We start from the raw sequence: 19,316 nt of genomic DNA on the forward strand, positions 1-19,316 counted from the left end.
GGAGAAGCGCCCATCTGCTTCTCCACCCCTCCCCCTCTCCTTCCTCTCTGTCTCTCTTCCCCTCCCTCAGCCAAGGCTCCACTGGAGCAAAGTTGGCCTGGGCGCTGAGGATGGCTCTGTGGCCTCAGGCACTAGAATGGCTCTGGTTGCGGCAGAGCGATGCCCCAGATGGACAGAGCATCGCCCCCTGGAGGGCTGCCGGGTGGATCCCAGTCGGGCGCATGCGGGAGTCTTGTCTGACTGCCTCCCGTTTCCAACTTCAGAAAAAGAAAAAAAAAGCCTATGAGATACACTTAATAAATAAACTGACCCATGTCAGTAAATCAGTCCTTAGAAGAACTAAGAGCAGCTTTTTACATCATCTTTGAACTCTGTGACCAAGAAGAGCTCATTGTGGTAACAGCTGTGTTTTGAGGTTTCCTTTGCTAGGGTTAGGACTTGACTGTCCCTTACTTTTGACTTTAAATGGTATCTGGACTTTGTCAGCATTTTATAGTGGAACTACGGTAGTCAGGAACATGTGAATGGCTCTCACCCTCCCACCTGGGCTAGTCTCCCTGCTCCATCTCTCCTCTCTCCTACCCAGTTTCCTGTTGGCTGCCACACTTGCTCTCCCAAAATAAACATACATCTATGTTCTGCTTCTGCTCAGATCCTCAGCATCTCCGCATCCCTCCAGGGAAACCCGGCCCTCCCCACGCTGTGTTCCCAGCCGCGTGTCCCTCTCTCCAGCCCCGTGGAGCTGGGTCCTATTCCCAGGACACCCCGTCCTGTGCCTTACACGCTCTTCATTCTTCTGGTTCCCATGTCCACTTGTGCTCCTGGAAATGGTTCCTTCTCTTTTAATACTCACGGGTCACCCTCTCAGTGAGGCTGTCCTGCATTGCACGGGCCCTTCTCCCGTGTGCCGGCGCGCACGCTCGGGCCCTTCTCCTGTGTGCCAGTGTGCACTGCCCGATCTCCCGCATGTCGGCGCGCCCGACCCGATCTCCCGTGTGCTGGCGCAGGCTGTGGGCCGAGGGCGGCCTGTCGGTGTTCTCTCAGTGCCTCGCTTGTGGTAGGTGCACCTTAAAGAGTGACCTCAGCTCCCTCAACCTGCGGATCCCAAAAGTGGTGCGTGCACAGATGCTTGAGGAGGTAAGAAGGTGAGGAGGTGCCCTTATCCTAGCACAGGATCCTTAGGGACAGGCCCTGTCCCTGGGGGTCATAGAAGTGTGGGAAGGGAGAGAAACATGTCCTCTGGGGATAGAATACCTACAGTGGCCATTTCTCTCTCTGTTTCTTTTTCTATTGAGAGGGGGAGAGAGAGAGAGAGAGAGAGAGGGGGGCATCAGCTCATAGTTCCACTTCGTTGTGTACTCACTGGTTGTGTCTCACATGCCCTGCTCGATGGCAGCATTGGGGTCAAGCTGTTGACCCCGGGATCACACTGGCGACCTCAGTGCTCTATCCACTGTGCCACCGGCCAGGGCAGTCAGACAACCTCTTCAGGTCAGGGGACCTTTGCTAACACTCTAGGAGTTTATGAAACTGAGGCTTGGATCCCACTCCGGACTCTGGCACGGGGTCAGCCGTGGCAGCCTGGCCGTTCACGTACACTTAGCTTGTGTCCTTAACGCTAAACTGGGGACTTGGACCTGGCGGTCCCTGGGGGGCCTGCATGGCCGCAGGGCAGCTCTTCTCGTGGAGACTGCAGGGAGGGCTGACCCCTGGGCTCCTCCCCTTGGGGCTCATGTGATAGCTGTGTGACCATCTGGCACCACTGTGTGAAAATGCCCGTGCTCCCGTAGACAGGGAGGGAATCGGGCATGTTGGAAATGTAAGTTAGTGTTCTCGTCATCTTTTTTGCTGTTGGGTTATGAACTGATTTGAACTTTTCAGGATACAGCCCAGCTCTGTGGGGAACTAGGAACATAGGGAGCAGTTTGCTTTGGGGAGAGTCTCCCGGCACAGCCGTCTTTAGAGTGCTTTCTGCACATTGAATGTCATGAATTGGGTATCACATGATTCATCCTGTAAGCCCCTCAGTGTCATTAATAACTGGTGTCCTGTCAGTCATCTGTGTGCTAGAGACAATTCTCCATGTACCTAATACTATAACAAGGTGACTGGTTAATTAGTAATAAACAGGAGGTGATGGTGCCCATTTTTGCCTCTTAAGATTTCAGTATTAGCTCACAACATTTAAAATTTTGCTGCTAAAAATGTGGTCATGGTTCATCTTAACGAAATATGCCGAGATCTGTGAATGAGCTGAGTTGGGTGAGTGAAAGCACGTGCTAGTGGCGTTTCGATGGCATGTGTGGGCCGTGAAGGCTGGGGCTCGGCGTGGCCCGGGCCGGTGGGCTCAGCACACGGCACATACGGCCCCACGGGGAGGCGGCCCCGCCCCCCTGGGCCCGGCACCAGCAGGTGGCACTGGGCGGTTGCCACGGCCGATGGGCCTCTTCCTGCTCCCTGGAGAGCTGCGTGTCTGCAGCCGTGACGCGTTTGTGTGCATCACAGGAACAGCGCGGTTAGCTGCTGGCTGGCTGGCGGGTGGGCCCAGCGTCAGCGGCGTGGTTTCTCTGTGTCCTTTTCCTCAGTGCACTTCCAAGGCTGGTTAACATAATTATTTCACCTCGTCTACCGTGCCACTTGTAGTAAATCAGAGGGAAATTGTTCTTCAGGCCCAAAGAAGTAGATAAACACCTTTGGCAAAGTGGCTGATGAAAATTTAGCAGTAGCAGATAAGTTTATCAATAATTAGGCAATGGTAAGTATATAATGTAGGTTGAAATTCTAGTTGGTTTTTTTAAAAAGCTACCAATTAAAAAGTGTTAAGGAGTGGTTTGTAGTCTCCCATAAATGAACAGTTACACTTCAGAGATACATATTTGCAAGTTGAAGGCAATCCCTCCACCAGCAAAAGGCTACATGTAGCTTGCTTTATTGAAATATCTGCTTTATCGAGATGCTCACTTTCCTGCAGGGCTGTGGGACTGAGCTCGCACATCTCCGAGCTGTGTTGTGGTCACTTGTCCCTCCTCAGCACTCGCCCTGGGCTGGCTCCTAGTCCCTCGTGCTGGGGGCACCGTGGTGACAGCACGCAGACACAGGAGGCAGGGGAGCAGCCTCAGACAGGACCAGGACCCCTCAGCCTCCAGCGAGGTGCTGCCGTTCCTGCGGCACGCTGTGTGAGGGCTGCTGGGGGCAGGGGTGGGGTGCTGATCGCCCAGGTGCAGGAGGGGATCAGGGGCCCAGCACATAGGTAATAACCAGACCACTCTGGAGCCCTCCACAGGAATAAGTACCACATCCGGGGAGTGGTCCCCTCAGAGGGTGGAGGGGTGAGGTCCAGAAGGGCCAATGGGGAATTGGCTGTTATTAGTGATGTTCTTTTTTTTTTTTTTGAAGTGAGAAATGGGGAGGCAGAGAGAGACAGACTGCTGCATGCCCTGACCGGGATCCATCCAGCAAGCCCTCTAGGGGGCATTGCTCCGTTGCAACCGGAGCCATTCTAGCACCTGAGGCAGAGGCCACGAAGTCATCCTCAGTGCCCAGGCCAACTTTGCTCCAATGGAGCCTTGGCTGCAGGAGGGGAAGAGAGAGACAGAGAGGAAGGAGAGGGGGAGGGGTGGAGACGCACATGGGCACCTCTCCTGTGTGCCCTGGCTGGGAATTGAACCCGGGACTCCTGCACACCAGGCCGACATTCTACCACTGAGCTAGCCTGCCAGGGCCTAGTGATGTTCATTTCATGAAGAAGCTGGACCTGGATGGTTATATCGTTCCTTCCAACTCTACATCTTTGTGAAATATTTTATAATTTTTAATGGGAAGAGTGATACTTCATGGATTTATGAGAATTACACAGTTTTGTTTGCATCCATTTGTTTCAAGGAAAAGTAGCAAGTGAGCAGGTGCACCCAGGGCCCCCTGTTGTTACCATGTTTTGCAGCCACTGAGCTGAGGGAGAGCCTACTGGGGAGCGTTCGAGAGTCTGTGTCCCCAAACCAGCCTGTGCCCACAGTGCCTGCTCCCACCCTGGACAGGGGGACCTCCGTCTCAGAGTCATCTTCTCCTCAGGAAAACGGGGTGGTGCTGTCACCTTCTAGGAGCCGCTGTGCTGACTCAGGAGAAGTAGCAGTGGCCAGACCAAGCCGGGCACTTCGGACCACAGAGGAAACGTGCTTCTGAACCGGCATCTAGAACTGGGACGGCCTTCGGACACGTCCGGGACGCAAGGGGAAGGCCAGGAGGTCGAGGGAGCCGCGTGGACTTACCTTACCGATCGTATCTGTTAAACCAACACTGAGCATTTCTGCATCTATGGGAAGGACACCATTCTGTAATTAGAACCGAAAAGCCATCATGTAGACTCATCACAATTGCAATTTATTAATTTTTCCCAACCTGAAAATAGGGGTGTTTTGTAACAGTCCATTTTGCCTGAAACAAATTGAAGCATGAAACTGCTGGTCTGTGAAATGATGGAACAAATTGAAAATGTGTGTAAATAGCCAGATCAAAATTAACCAGAGTCTAGCGGCAGATGCGAGCTCATTAACAACAGCGGAGAGTCTCGGGCTGTGTCTGTGGCAGGGTTTCGTGTTTGCTTTTCCCCTTCCTCTTAAAAAAATTTAATGTGTCCTTAGGCAGAGTGATTTAATGAGAGCACTTTAGCTTAGATGAGAACCTGACATTTTAGAGTTTGATTTTAGTGTTTGAAGTGGAGCTCTGTTCTCCTTTAGATCATGGATGATTGCGTGTGCTGGAGCATGCGTGTTTGATGATGCCGTTCCCGGTGCTTGGCCCTGGCAGTTCCTTCATCCATGCTGTGGCCAGCCTGTCTTACTCAGGGGTAGGGGGAAAATACTATGGAAACTTTAAAAAATAAGTGTGCAGGAACAAGATCATAGACAATTTTAGGACAAAACAGGATTTCTTAATATTGTTTTTAAAAAACCCTAGTACTATGAAGTACCGACTAGACATTGGAATACAGACACACGTGTGTGATACTTCTGGGACACAGACAGAGGCAGACTCCAGGCCGTCGTGACAGATGATGAAGAAAAGTCCTCTACAGAGCATGTCGGACCTGGCTTGCGGTGGACAGCGTCCCTGCTCCCCATCAGCTGTGCCCGTGCTCCTGCACAGAGCGTGGAGCCAGAGCCGTTCTTGTAAGGATGTCACGTTTCACAGGCAGGGGTGAGACGGCAGGCTCTCGGGACCTTCCCAGCCTCCTCAGCCAGCCAGCTCGCTCCGTGCTGTGTCTCCGGCTGGCCCGGCGATGCGCCCAGTTCTGCCTTCTGTCTCTGGAGACGACGACTCTGTGGACATTCTGTGGGGAAGAGGGTCCATACTCCCCTACACTTTATACCATCCGGTAGGACTTCCCAGCTCAGACATACTCCACTAACTCTTGCCTCCTTCAAAATACCTCTATTTTAAAAAAAGAAAACAAGAAAAGCATAAATCTGTTAAACATGTTGGAAAACAAGAAAGCGTACCATCTGCTAACTAAAAAAGGTTGAGAGATTCCTGTAAAATAGAAACAGCAGGAAAGGTTGACAGAACTAGAGCTGAGAAGCTGCAGCCCCGTTGGACACAACCAGGAGGCGCGGCGGCCCCAGGTGGGGGGCTTTGCTGGGGAAGGGACCCAGGCCAGCACCGCAGCTCATCATGGGGGCTCCACCTCCCCACAGGGAGAGCATCGCAGTGGGGGCTTGTGGGAGATCCTTGGAACTGGGAGGGACCTCCAGGTCACTCTGGACTTCCCAGGAAGGGGACACAGGAGAGGTCATGGTACCCAGGCATGGAATGGAAGGTGCACACCTGCGCCTCTTGCTGTGGCTCCGCATGGGGCCCTGGATCCACCTGCCTGCTGCCTGCACACACACCCCCTAGAGAAAAACGGGCCCGTCATACATGCCGTCTGTTTATACAGAGCCTACACAGAGCTCCTCCTCCCCGCTCAGGGAGGATGAGGGGGAGACAGACGGGCAAGGAGAGAAGAAACTCTTGGAAGCCGCCGTTCTCGTCACCCAGTCTTTTTCCAGCTGTGAGTAGACCACCAGCGATGGTGGGAAACCAGCTAAGCACATCAGATATTTGCAGAAAACCAACAGCATGAGAGACAGCAGGATGTACTACTGATTTTTTACAAAGGCACAAAGACAGTGTAGTAGAGAATGACTAGTCTTTTCAACAAAGGTGCTGGAACAATTGGGTATCCAGAAGCAAAAAAATAAACGTGGACCCACACCTCACACCGCAGTGACTCCCGGACCTAAACGTGAAACCAGACTAACTCTGGGGGAAATGGCATAAAAGCTTCGTCACTTGCATTAGGGAGACTTCTTAGATACAGCTCTCAAAGCATAATACTCGAAAGAACAAATGGATACATGGTGCTTCATCAAAATTAAAAACGTGCTTTTCCAGATCTGTCATGTAGATAGTGAGGAAGCCGAAGGAAAAGCCGAGAACGTTCTGGGAAACTGTCCTTGCGGCTCTGCACACAGATGGCTGTGCGTGGGCGGGAGAGGCCACACCGGAACCTTCCGCTGCGCAGCCCACAGCCCAGCCACACCCCCTTCTCCCCTGGGCGGGGACGAAAGCGTGGTGAGACCGTGATTTCCTGAGATCAAAACTCCGGGTTTAGGAAAAGCTGCAGAGGAGTGTACCTTCCCTGCCAGAACGGATGGAAATTGAGGGAGTCGGGAAGAACAGTGATTTAGAGCCAGGTAGTTCGAGTGTATATCCTAAGATCTAAGCCTGTAGCCGTAGGCATGTGACCTACCCTTTGTGCAGGTCTGTTGCTGTGCCTGGGAAGTGGGGAGCACCGTGAGCGGGCGAGGGGAGGGAGGCCAGGTGCCCCGGCGCCAGCGCATGCGCCCTCAGCCACCCTGCCTCACGCAGGTATGGATGTTAAGCCTCCTGGGTATCTTCGCTAGCGTGGGCAACGATCCTGTCGAATGTGAAAGCATGTGCAAGTGTAGGGTTTTGTTTTATTTTTATAATTGTTTTCTCTAAATTCTAGCAGATTTTCTTGCTAGAAGAGAAGGTCTGGGCTCTCCCATTTTAGAGGGGATTAAACATTCTTGTGCAGGATGGAAAAAATTCAAGGAGGAAGCCAGGAAAATGTCCTGAAAAGGCTTAGAGTCAAGAGGTGAGAGTGGAAGAATTTGACACAAGGGAAAAAGAAAAATGCAGAGCTACTAGCGGTGTATTTATGACAGGAAAGGTCCCCACCAAGGGCACATCCTGTCACGGGGACGCTGGACAAGGAGGAGGGAAGTCGCAGGTCAGAGGAAGCCTGCTTCTGTCACAGGGGGCACGGCGCTGGGTGTGGGACCCGAGGCCCCGAGCATACAGCCCGCTCTGCCAAGAGAAAGGATTCGCTTGGCACGTTTTTCCTCAATATGAGAGCAAATGCGCCAACACTTATCAGCCCTACCAGCCACCCTGAACTCCCTCTGGTTCCCGTGAAAATAAAGTGTCAAAGGAAAAACCAGTTACAGCCCCCGTGAGCTCTCACCCTGCCCTCCCCAGGAGCGCTCTGTCTCTGAGTCCCCAGTGCCTGCCCCAGTGCAGAGCAGAGGAGTGGAGTGAGTGGGGTGGAGGGGGCAGGTGAGAGGGAAAGAGCTGGAAGCTGTGGAGTGGACCGGAGGGCTTGATGGAGGGGGGCGGGGAGAGGGCTCCCTGAGGTCAGCAGCCTTGTGAAGCTGAGACGGTCACAGGGAGCTCAGCTCCCGGGAGAGAACTCGGGGTGCTTCTCTGCTGATGTCTGAGCACGAGAGGGGGACCTGGTGGGGTTTTGTGTTGGAGGTCATGACTTCGGAACCGGAAAGAAAGGGAAGTAAAGAGCTGCTTGGAATGTCAAAGAGCACGCCTGGGGAGGCTGAGTGAGGCTTACAGCATTGGAGTGGCACAGCCAATGGAAGGTACTGCAGTGCACAAGAAGAGTGAGCTTGTCGGAACGTGGGCCAGTGTATTCAAGGGAACTTTAAAGTATAATTTATGGGAGAAAAACATATGCCCAGATCAGACCTTCAGACTAAGAATTATAAACAGCAGATATGATGTACTTAGTTGAGAAGGCGCCCAGTAACTTACAGGAGAACATAAGAAGGATGAGATGCAGGGATTTTCTTAGCCTGAGCTATTTCTTGGTTTTCCCATGTAAAGAATAAAAGTTATTACAGTGTACTTGTGCACTATCACAATAAGTCCCCGAGGAGGCCTGCCCGGTTTGGGGAAATAGCCCAGTGATGCCATTGAGGAACTAGGTAGGCTTTTTCCATTTTTCCATCTAGCCATTTGCAATATTCTGGCTTTCGTCTTGGTCACAGGTGGATTCCACACGTTTTCATACTTGTCCAGAGGCAAGGAGGGTGGGGGAACGTGGCCTCTCTTTAGAGTCTCAATATGAGGGAGCAAAACCTTGCCCCAAAGTCCCCTAACAGATTTACCCTCAGGCCCCACTGGCGAGGGTTGAGTTACCCGCTGACGCCCAGCTATCGGGGAGACAGGAAAGGTACCTAGCATCTTTTACTTCTAGGGTGGAAGCCAGGCTCTGACAGGGCCCGGCGGAGACCGGCAGGGAGGGAGGGCATTAAGCAGCAATAGAAGGAATGCATCTCCTTCTGGTAGGTTAGTGTTTGCCACAAGCTCCGAGTGTCAGATAAGTGTATAGCCGGTGGGCGATGCATAAGGGGATGGAAGGTGGGAGGAGGTGGTCATGCATGCTGGGGGCACTTCAGGGCTGACAGAAGAGGTGAAGGCTTCACATTTAATTGTCTTTAAAAAATCAATCACAAAAGAGAAAAAAGAAAAATGTCAATTACAAAAAAGTAGAGGCAGAGTCTGACCAGGTGGTGGTGCAGTGGACTGGGACGCAGAGGACCCAGGTTCAAAACCCAGAAGTCGCCGGCTCAAGCAAGGGGTGACTCGGTCTGCTGTAGCCCCCCAGTGAAGGCACACATGAGAAAGCAATCAATGAACAACTAAGGTGCTGCAACGAAGAATTGATGCTTCTCATCTCTCTCCCTTCCTGTCTGTCTGTCCCTATCTGTCCCTCTCTCTGACACACACACACACACACACACACACACACACACACACACACGAAGTAGAGGCAGAAAGATTGTGAGCCAGCGAAGTGCATGTGAAAGAGGCAAGCCAGCCTCCTTGGCTGCGAGTTCCAACGGGCTGGAGGCGAGCCGGCCGAGAAGCTTATGTAACCAGAGGCCACAGCAAGAGAGTGACGTCCAGATGGAGGGGTGCGGCCCGGGCCTCCGGGGGCCCAGCCCTGGCCGCCTCTCCTGCCCAAGCCCGTGCTCTGGATTTTTCCACCACCTTCATTTCGTGGTGTCATACTGTCACTGCTCAGAAAGCCCCTTGGTCAAGTGCTTGCTTCCTCAGCCTTTCCAAACCCCCAGTTCCCCAGCCCCGATTCCCTTGGCCCCCAGCCTCCTGGCCCCAGGACCCCTTGACCCCAGCCCTCACACCCGCTCACCCCTCAGCCCCCTCGGCCCCCAGCCCCCTTGCCCCTTGACCCCCGGCTTCGTGGAACCCTGGCCCCCGGTCCCCTCTCCACCTGGCCTCTGGCCTTCCCCGGCCCCCCTGCTCCCTGGCCCCCGGCCCTCCGGCCCCCTCGCCCCTTGGCCCCCAGCCCCCCGGCCCCCTTGCTCCCTGGCCCCCGGCCCCCTTGCTCCCTGGCCCCCGGCCCCCTTGCTCCCTGGCCCCCAGCCCTCTCGCCCCTCGGCCCCCAGCCCCCTTGCCCCTTGACCCCCGGCTTCCTGGAACCCTGGCCCCCGGCCCCCTCTCCACCTGGCCTCTGGCCTTCCCCGGCCCCCTGGCCCCCTTGCCCCCTGGCCCCCGGCCCCCTCGCCCCTTGACCCCTGGCTTCCTGGAACCCTGGCCCCCGGCCCCCTCGCCCCCTGGCCCCCGGCCCCCTCTCCACCTGGCCTCTGGCCTTCCCCGGCCCCCTCGCCCCCGACCCCCTGGCCCCCTTGCTCCCCGGCCCCCTCGCCCCCTGGCCCCCCGGCCCCCCCCCCCGGCCCCCTCGCCCCTGCCCCCTGGTCCCAAGTAGAACCGCTCCCTGACACCTGTTTCCCTGCCAAGCTACTGCTTATCACTCACCAGCCTTTCAGCCCCGCGCATCTGGCTGCTGGACCCAAGCTCCACTTGGAGGGGCTGGGAGGGTCCCTGGTGTCCGCAGAGTGCCTGGCAGAACAGTAGTGTTCGTGACTGGTAGTTGATCTAATGAATTAATAAGGGAGTGTTCCAGCTGTGTTCCGGGCGCACCGAGAGTAGCATCTCTCAGACGGATGCGCCCCTGGGGTCTTGTTCAAGGGCAGGTTCTGCCTGCGCCCACCCAGCCCCTGCCTCAACACAGGCTCCAGTGAAGCTGCGAGCTCAGAGCGCCCCACAGCAGCCCCGCCCTGAGGGGCCGAGGAGGGCAGTGGGAAGGCAGGAGGGGGCGCCCACGGGTGGGCTCAGGGTCCAGTCCAGGAGCGTCGCCCTGGTGGCCAGAGGCCAGGGGTCTCCCGCCCCCTCCCGGGCCTGCTGCAAGTCCCTCCCGGCAGGCAGCACGGGTCGCCTGGTGTTGAAGACCCGAGGCGGGTTCCCAGGAGGCAGGACATCCCCTGGGGGGCAAGAATGGAGGCCAGTCGGCAGAACTGCTGGCAGAGGCCCCTCTCCATGGACGAGGACTCAGTCTGGAAAAGCTGTTCCCTCGTGTGAGGCCTCTCAGCCCCGACTCGCCTGCTGTTCTGTTCTGCTCCACCTCTGTCTAGTGCGCTTTCCCCTGTGGGCACTGCCTCCAGCCCCAGGCACGAGGCTGCGAGTGACAGCTCCTCTGTGCCAGCACCCTGAGGAAGTTTCACACGCTGCCAGGGCCTTCCTGAAAAGGAGGATGCTTTCTTCCCGCCCAGCGGTTCTTGTGCCGCGGACTGCTCTGGAACGCTTGGGTCAAAGGGCAGAAGTACACACGTACACACAGACTGGTACATGTGGATTGGTGCAAGCTTGTTTGTTGGATTTGTCCAAAAAACAACTTACAGAGACTTTGGTTTGCTTCCCCTCCTAGAGCCACTTAATTGAACTGAGTCAACTGTGGGCTTTGCTAAGGTGACACGGAATCACTTCACCACACCCTGGCCATGTGCTCCTAAGACATTTATTCTGTCTCCTCTTAACAAGATGACTTGCGGGCCATGCAGAGTAACGGGCAAGAACTCATCTATAGTTGATGATTTTAGCAGGGGATTTCTTGTTAGCAAACAGCATGCCACACACACCCCATTGCCAGCTGGCGTCGGCCCCCGGGTAGGCACTGCCTGCTCTCTGGAGGGAGATGGCGCACTCGGTGGGATAGAGCATTTAAAGACAACCCTGAGGGCCCTGGCCGGTTGGCTCAGCGGTAGAACGTCGGCCTGGCGTGCGGGGGACCTGGGTTCGATTCCCGGCCAGGGCACACAGGAGAAGCGCCCATCTGCTTCTCCACCCCTCCCCCTCTCCTTCCTCTCTGTCTCTCTCTTCCCCTCCTGCAGCCAAGGCTCCATTGGAGCAAGGATGGCCCGGGCGCTGGGGATGGCTCCTTGGCCTCTGCCCCAGGCGCTAGAGTGGCTCTGGTCGTGGCAGAGCGATGCCCCGGAGGGGCAGAGCATCGCCCCCTGGTGGGCAGAGCATCGCCCCTGGTGGGCGTGCCGGGTGGATCCCGGTTGGGCGCATGTGGGAGTCTGTCTGTCTCTCCCCATTTCCAGCTTCAGAAAAATAAATAAATAAATAAGTAAATAAATAAATAAATAAAGACAACCCTGAGGCCTGACCTGTGCTGGCACAGTAGATAAACTGCCAACCTGGAAATGCTGAGATCGCCAGTTTGAAACCCTGGGTTTGCCTGGTCAAGGCACATATGGGAGTTGATGTGTTTCCTGCTCCTCTCCCCTCCTCTCTCTCTCTCTCTCCTCTCTAAAATGAATAAATAAAATCTAAAAGACAAAGACAAAAAACAACCCTGCAGAGAAACACTTAAAAACCAGATAGTATGAGTGCAAGAATGAAAATAGGGGGGCAGGACGGTGACAGGCAGCTCCTCTGGGCTGGGTGACTAGGGATGGCTGCTCCCGAGGAAAGTAGGGGCCTGAGTTTTACTCAAGAGCCTGTGGGAAACCTGGGTCCCATTTTAAAACATGGCTTAAGCTGCTTGTGGACAAGTGCGGGCGAGTCTGGGAGGTGGCCCAGCGTAACGGAGGTGGCAGCCCTGAGGGGCCCGGGGGAGTGAGGTGTGCGTGGCAGGTGTCGTCGGCACGGCCCAGCAGCAGACTGAGGACGAGAGGGGTACCAGGCATCCAGGTGACATCTGAGGTGTTGGGCGGAGCAGCCAGGTGGGAGTGGGCCCTGAGATGGGACAGCTGGGTGGGGAGGTAGGCTGCAGAGCCCTGGCATGCCGAGTGGTCAGCATGCTTTTCCATGTTGTCGGGTGAAATGACCCAAGCAGCCCCGGGAGGGAGAGGTGTGGGTGTGACCCCCCCCACACAGCCTGAGGGACGCTGTCGGCGCCTTGCTGCCCCCACTCCTGCCCTCGGGCTCTGGAGCCCGCTGCCATCGCCCAGCCAGGGCAGAGCCTGCACTTGTAATTGCTGTATTAGAATATGTTCAGAGCCTGACCAGGCGGTGGCGCAGTGGATAGAGCGTCAGACTGGGATGCAGAAGGACCCAGGTTCGAGACCCCAAGATAGCCAGCTTGAGCGTGGGCTCATCTGGTTTGAGCAAAAAAAAAAAAAAAAAAAGCTCACTAGCTTGGACCCAAGGTCGCTGGCTCCAGCAAGGGGTTACTCGGTCTGCTGAAGGCCAGCGGTCAAGGCACATACATATGAGAAAGCAATCAATGAACAACTAAGGTGTCGCAACGAAAAGTGATGATTGATGCTTCTCATCTCTTTGTTCCTGTCTGTCTGTCCCTATCTATCCCTCTCTCTGACTCACTCTCTGTCCCTGTAAAAAAATTAAAAAAAAAAAAAAAAAAAAAAAGTACGTTCAGAACGCTGCTGTTTGAGGTCAACTTTTCTCTGGATCCAACAAATAAAAATAGTCTCTGTCAGACTGTGTGTTTGGGAAGCCCGCTCTTTCCTTTTACCTGAATTGCCAGACCTCCCTTCGTTCTGCCCCCACTCGAGCTCATGGCCGCAGACAAGCTGCTTAGCCTTGTCAGGGCCGCGGCCCGAGAGGCCCCTGCCCGCGCTGGCAGCGGTGCCTGGGTGCAGTTGTACAGGAGGCGGGCTCGGGCCTCCGGCCTGTGCCTTCCTGCTCCGCCTCTGGGCCCAGGTGGAGAAGGGGCTGCACGGCAGAACCACCTGGAGGGGCTTGGAAACGCCATGTGCCAGGCACACCCCAGCCCCCATAAGTCAGGATGGGGGGGTCGGTGTAGGGACTGGGGATTGCTGTGCTCTCTCGGCACCTGGCGGTGGTGGTGGCGGCCCCAGGTCCCAGGTGCTGATGCTGATGCTGAAACTGAGCTGGCCTGAGAAGCCAGTTCCTGTTGAGCTGCCGGCTGAGGACAGTCAGGCCCGGGCCGCCAGCCGCCAGTCTCCACCCCAGCCTCAGGGCTCCACCCCAGCCACCGAGAGCCAGCCCAGCCGTGTGGCCTCCAGCGAGCGGTAGGAGATGGGTGCACGGGGTCTTCCTGCCTTTCAGCCAAGAGCTTCCCGGATGGAGACTGTAGGTTGTTTTTGCTTTGGGGGAAGGGTAATGGAGCAGTTGCTAACAGGGTTCAGACTGGGTAGTACTGTAATCAGTTGGTGGTGGTTTCCTGAGTGCTGTGAGCAGGGGATCCCAGTGCTGACTGGCCCAGCCTGGGGGCGTCTGCTCCCAGCCCCCAACGGCAAGGGGCTGGCCCAGGTCTGCGGGAAGCACTGCAGGTCTCAGGAGACGTTTCTGTACTTCACAGGGAAGGGGACAGGTCACACATTCTGTCTCAGGTGAAGCTGCACTATGGCCAACACACTTAGTGATTAGGTTCCCATTATAATATTGCTAATAATGGTGCAAACAGTCTGTGCTTTTGAAAGAGCAGTTTGGAATGTGTTTTAATGAGTCATAAGTTGGAGAAGACTTCCTTCTTTTTGTAGGAAAGAAGTCAGTACTATTATCCTGCTTACATGTTTAATCAGGTTTTAATTTAAGAACCCCAAATAAGCCAGATTTTTTTAAAGTGGGAGGAAAGGAGATAGACTCCCACATGTGCCCAGACTGGGGTCCACCCAGCAGCCCCCTCCTGGGGCTGATGCTCGAATCAAAGGAGCCATGGCTACAAGAGAGGGAGAGAGAGAAGGGGGAGAGGGAGGGGAAGAGAAGCAAATGGTCGCTTCTCATGTGTGCCCTGATCAGGGATCAAACCTGGGACGTCCGCATGCCAGGCCGACGTTCTATCCACTGAGCCGACTGGCCAGGGCCCCAGACTTATTTTAAAGGGGATAAAATCCCTGAGCAGGGTAGGTAAAGAGAAGAGCCAAATGGGGGAGGGGGGCTTGCACCTCACAGAGCCTCAAAGGCTCCTTTGAATCAAAACTCATTTGCTCAAACCCAGTTGGTCCCCCCGCCCCCACGTGGACCGCTGGGGAACAGTGCTGGAAGACTCGGTGACACGCTGGGGACGCTTTATCTTCAGATGGTTCTAGTTTAGTTAAGTTTATTTAGCCTTTAATTTCTTACAGTTGTCAAACCAGAAATAGATTCATCTCTTGTTTCTCTCTCACAAAAAGGCATTTTTCAAGGTCTCATCAGTATCAGATGACAGCAGCTGGAAGAGTCTGCAGTGGCTCTCCGCTGGAATGCTGCCTGCCCCGTGGGGGTGTCTCACCTCAGCAGTCAGCGGCGCGGTGGGCGGGCTCATGTGAGGACAGCAAGCGTCAGTCACAGGGAAGGCAGCAAATGCAAAGAAATACCTCGCGGGGAGGCTGGGTGGCATGCCGTGTGCGTCTCCGGTTTGTGCACCGAGTCGAACTGTTTCCATCGCCCCGCCCGGCGGAAGCCACACAGTGTGGCTGTGGGTCGTTTGGGCAGGCGTGTCCTTAGGCCAGTGTCACCTCCTGTGGTCACCTTCCACGCTAGGCTTGCGGAAATGCTGCCCCACCTGCAAACTTGTCACCATGACCCTGCCCGGCCCCCTTCCCTGTCAGAAGCCACCTGCTGAACGCTGCGTCCGTGTGGACGTGTGAGGGCCAGGCGGACAGGGGCCCGTGTCTGTGCCAGCCTGTGGGAAAAGGAGAGCTGTCCGAGTGAAGCGTCTCCGATACTCTCCGAGGTCTGGAGGAGCCAGACGAGGGGGAAGAGGGGCCAAGGCTGTCGCTGCACGGCCTGTGGAAGGGCCTCCGCTCCCCGAGCCCGGCAGGGGCATGGTGACGCCTCCAGCCCCGTGTGGCACTTGGGCTCCCAAGAGGGGCAGTCAGGTACCCAGGGCACCAGCAGTGTTTGTCTCAGAGTTTTGTTTTTCCCATAAGTAAATAGTTATCAAAGATCTTTGTGTTTTAAGCCAAATTACAAAGTAGCTTTTATTCCACAAACAGAGTGGAACTTGTAGTCGTGTTTGCAGCACCTGCGGGGGCTGTGGGAGGGGCCCCTTGAGCGTGGTGACGGGGTCCTGGGTGCAGGCTCCTTCCTCCTGCGCGGTGACGGGGTCCTGGGCTGCAGGAGGGGCCCCTCGAGCGCGGTGACAGGGTCCTGGGTGCAGGCTCCTTCCTCCTGCGCGGTGACGGGGTCCTGGGTGCAGGCTCCTTCCTCCTGCGCGGTGACGGGGTCCTGGGTGCAGGCTCCTTCCTCTTGACCCCACCCTCTGAGCCAGGCGGCCTGGGCCTCCGTCCTGGTCTTGTCCTCAGGAGACTTCATTGATGTCCCCAGTGGTACTGGATGGCTGTAGGGATGTAGGGATGTTTCGGACCACCTGTTCTGGACTGGGGGCCTCTTATGCAGAGACCCCCACAGCATCCTGCAGAACATGCTCCCACAGTGCAGATACGTGACCAAGACTCAGAGAGGTCACACTGTCCGGTCCGCTCTGACGGCAGAGGCAGAGCAAGGACTCGGGCCACGCCGGTGTCTCCCCTGAGCCTCAGCTCCAGGAGCAGGGGTGCCGGCTGCTTCTCATTTCAGTGTCTGACACCCCCACCGAGCCAGCTTACACATTCCCACCCACGTGTCCTGGTTCCCATCTCGTCAGGTCCAGAAGGGGAGTCACGTACTCAGAGGACACCTCAGACAGGTCAGGGGTCACGGCTTCTCGGGGTTCTTGGATAGCGCTAAAGGGACTCCCTGCCCAGGGCCTCCCGTGAGGGTGGGAGCCCGTGCCACCACCGGGGTGCCACCACTGAGGTGCCACCACTTGGCCTTGCTTGGCTCACACGGTGTCCTGTGTTCTCTCAACAGCAAATGAAGCTTGTGGCTGAGAACCTGAAAGAGGAACCGAAGGAGGAGGGCGGGAAGGCGCCCTGAGTGCGACAGGGTCCCCGGAGTGGCTCACAGCTCCAGACCCGGACACAGGCTTGGCCACACGCAGCCGCTCCACGTGGCAGGCACCAGCTCCTCCCTCTGCGCTCCACATGCCTGACCTTGCTCCAGAGCCACTGCTGCCCTGAGCGTCTTGTGTGGACGAATCGCCAGCTCTCCACAGTGCCCCTCATGGTGACAGTCACCCCCACCCCGCCGCTGTTTGGGGGGTCCAGAGGGTAGGGTGGTGGGTGGGGTATGAGCCATGCTGCAGGGGCTTCTGCCCAGCCTCGGCTGAGAGTGAGGGATGCACAAGAGGCAATGTTTTCAGCACCTGCAACTACCTCTTTCCTGGTTCTATTTTGCAATGTTAAGACACTTTGTCAGCAAGAGCAATAGTAACTGAGCTATTAAAAGCAATACGCACTCTCTGACTCCTCCTTCCCATGCGTGGACTGAGCTGGCCCACGGGGTTCTGGAGGAGCTTGCGGGCGGGTCATTCAAGACGGAACGGGGGCGGGGGGGGGGGGCTCTGAGCGTGGGGCTGAGTGCCCCTTCCAGAGCCTGCAGCGGAGCTCAGGTGGTGCTGCCACTGGGGCCTGGCACGGGGTGCCTGGCAAAGGCCAGGGCGCCAGGCCAAGGGCCAGGGCCACCCCTGGCACCCTGGTGTGGGCGACACTTGCAAGGGAGGGCCCAGTCTTGGCCAGGGCTTCTTTCCCTTCCCTCGCTGGGCCCGTGGGGCTGTCCCTTTCACAGGCAGAGGAGCCGTGCGGGCCCCCGGGGACGGCCCTGCAGACCTGAGGCAGGGACTGCCTGCCTCCGCTGGCCCTGGCCACAGGGAGGAGGCTGGTGTGGGGACCGGGCAGGTTGTACCAAGAGGGTCAGCAGGAGGGGGTGCTCTGTAGATCCACTGGGCCCTAGCATTCTTCTCTGTGTCCCAGCACTCAGAGGGAGTGGCATCGAGCTTGTGGTGGCTCAGGAGTGGGGGTGGGAGGAGCCACGGCGTCCTTCACTGCTCCACACGGCACGTTCACTGTGGGAGACAGCCAGGATGATGCTGTCCCTCCCGCACCCACACCCTGGCCTCACGCACGGGAACAGGGTGCTCCCCTCAGACTGGTCACTGGTGTGTGGAACTCATGCAATCAACTGAGAAATGTGAAAGGGGTGTGATGGGTTAGTTACCCTTGTGCTTGTGGCGCAGGTGGTGCTGAGGACAAGCGGCCCTCAGAGGTCACGGCCTCCTGTCACACAGCTCCGTCCCGCCCATTGCCACCCAGCCCCCCATTTACGCAGGAGAATGCAGAAAAGGCAAAGCTGGTAGGTCCAGCTCTGCTGACCCCCTCGGGGGAGCAGCCCCACCCCCGTCTGCAGCAGGCACAGGCCTGCGCTGCCACCGGGCCTGAGAGCTGGCATCCGAGTCCTCAGTGCCGCTCGGCACCAGGAGGACCGCATGGAGTGCTCGGTAATTAACCAGAGGGGAGACGGAAACACACCTCCCTCTAGGTTGCCATCTGGCTCAAAAAATGGAAACCTCATGTGTCTCCACCCTACTAGGAACTGAAGAGCCACTTAGAGTGACCTCTGCCCCTCCCAACCGCAGAACACAAGGCCGAAAACGGGCACCAGCTGCAGAGCGAGCTCGCCCTGGAAAGCTGCAGTCTTTGATTGAGCGCGGATCAGTACCGCCTGTGAGAAAGCTCCCTGGGGCCGGAGACAGCGGCCCTGGACCGCAGTCGCTCACTGATGCTCAGAACTGCACAGCCGTGTCCCCACCAGCCCGAGTGCAGAGACTTCGGCGGAGCGCTCAGAGGGTACTGCCTCAGCGGTGGCCAAATTAGCCCGAAAGACTGCTCGGGCTCTGTCCTAGCTCTTCACAAGCAAAACCCCAAAGGAGCCAGCTGATTGCATAACTGTAGGCCGGAACAAAATCCAACACTTCTCCATGACTACAAAACCCAGCGCTCAGCCGTGTAAGCTTCAGTGTCCAGCCTGCAGTAAAAAACAGCTGTCCGCCTAGAACAGCTGTCTGCCCCCAGTGGAAACGGCCTTCGTGACTAAAGTAAAAGTACCCTTCAGACAAGCACGGCTGACAGACTGTATTGCAGCAGCCCCGCGCCGTAAGAAGTGCAACTTCTCCAGGCAGAAGGGAAGTGTCACGATGAGGATCTACACAAAGAAACGAAGAGGGCTAGAAATGATCGAGAGCATGTGGGTGAAAACAGTTTCCCCTTCAAGTTTCACCCCTTGCGATAAAACTACTCAAAACAAAAATATATATGCATATGTATAATATAAAAATGTGTGACAAAGGCCAGGAGGAAAATGGAAGCACACAGTTGTGAGGTCCTCACATTCTACATGAAGTAACACTATTTTAAAGTAGAATACATATATATGCCTTCCCTACGGCAACCACTAAAAAATAGGCACAACCAGGAAGCCAATAAAAAGTGCTGAGTTAACCCCAAAGAAGGTAGTAAAAGCAGCAAAAAGAAACAGATAGATGAGACAAATAGAAAACAACTAGAAATATGGTAGATTTAAACTCAACCATGCGAATAATTACGCTAAATGTGATTGGTCCAAACACTCAAAAGGCAAAGAGTAGCAGGTTGGATAAAAAAGTAAGAACCAATTATATATTGTTTACAAACAAAACAAAACAAAAAAAACCCTACTTTATTTAAAATATAGAGACACAGTTCAAAAGTAAACACATGGAAAAGGCTATCGTCCCACAAGTCAGAGAAAACTACAGGGGCTATATTGGTATCACACCATGTAGACTTCAGGACAAAGAATAATTTACCAGGGACAAAGAGGAACACTTCATAATG

The 19,316-nt window shown here is 55.8% G+C and overlaps 1 protein-coding gene across 3 annotated transcripts in view; it reads left to right on the top strand.

Annotated features, from left to right (window-relative positions):
* The window catches only part of ANO10 (anoctamin 10), a 129,172-nt gene extending 112,269 nt beyond the window's left edge, over positions 1-16,903 (top strand). For 2 of the 3 annotated variants that reach the window (XM_066351902.1, XM_066351903.1), the window contains exon 13: positions 16,417-16,903. In XM_066351902.1, coding sequence (XP_066207999.1) covers positions 16,417-16,482 — 66 coding nt within the window. In that variant the 3' untranslated portion in view covers positions 16,483-16,903. The remainder of the gene's footprint in view (positions 1-16,416) is intronic. The other variant, XM_066351904.1, reaches the window with a different exon arrangement.
* Positions 16,904-19,316: the final 2,413 nt, after the last annotated feature.

Source organism: Saccopteryx leptura, chromosome 10 (assembly GCF_036850995.1).
Source record: "Saccopteryx leptura isolate mSacLep1 chromosome 10, mSacLep1_pri_phased_curated, whole genome shotgun sequence".
Taxonomy (NCBI): domain Eukaryota; kingdom Metazoa; phylum Chordata; class Mammalia; order Chiroptera; family Emballonuridae; genus Saccopteryx; species Saccopteryx leptura.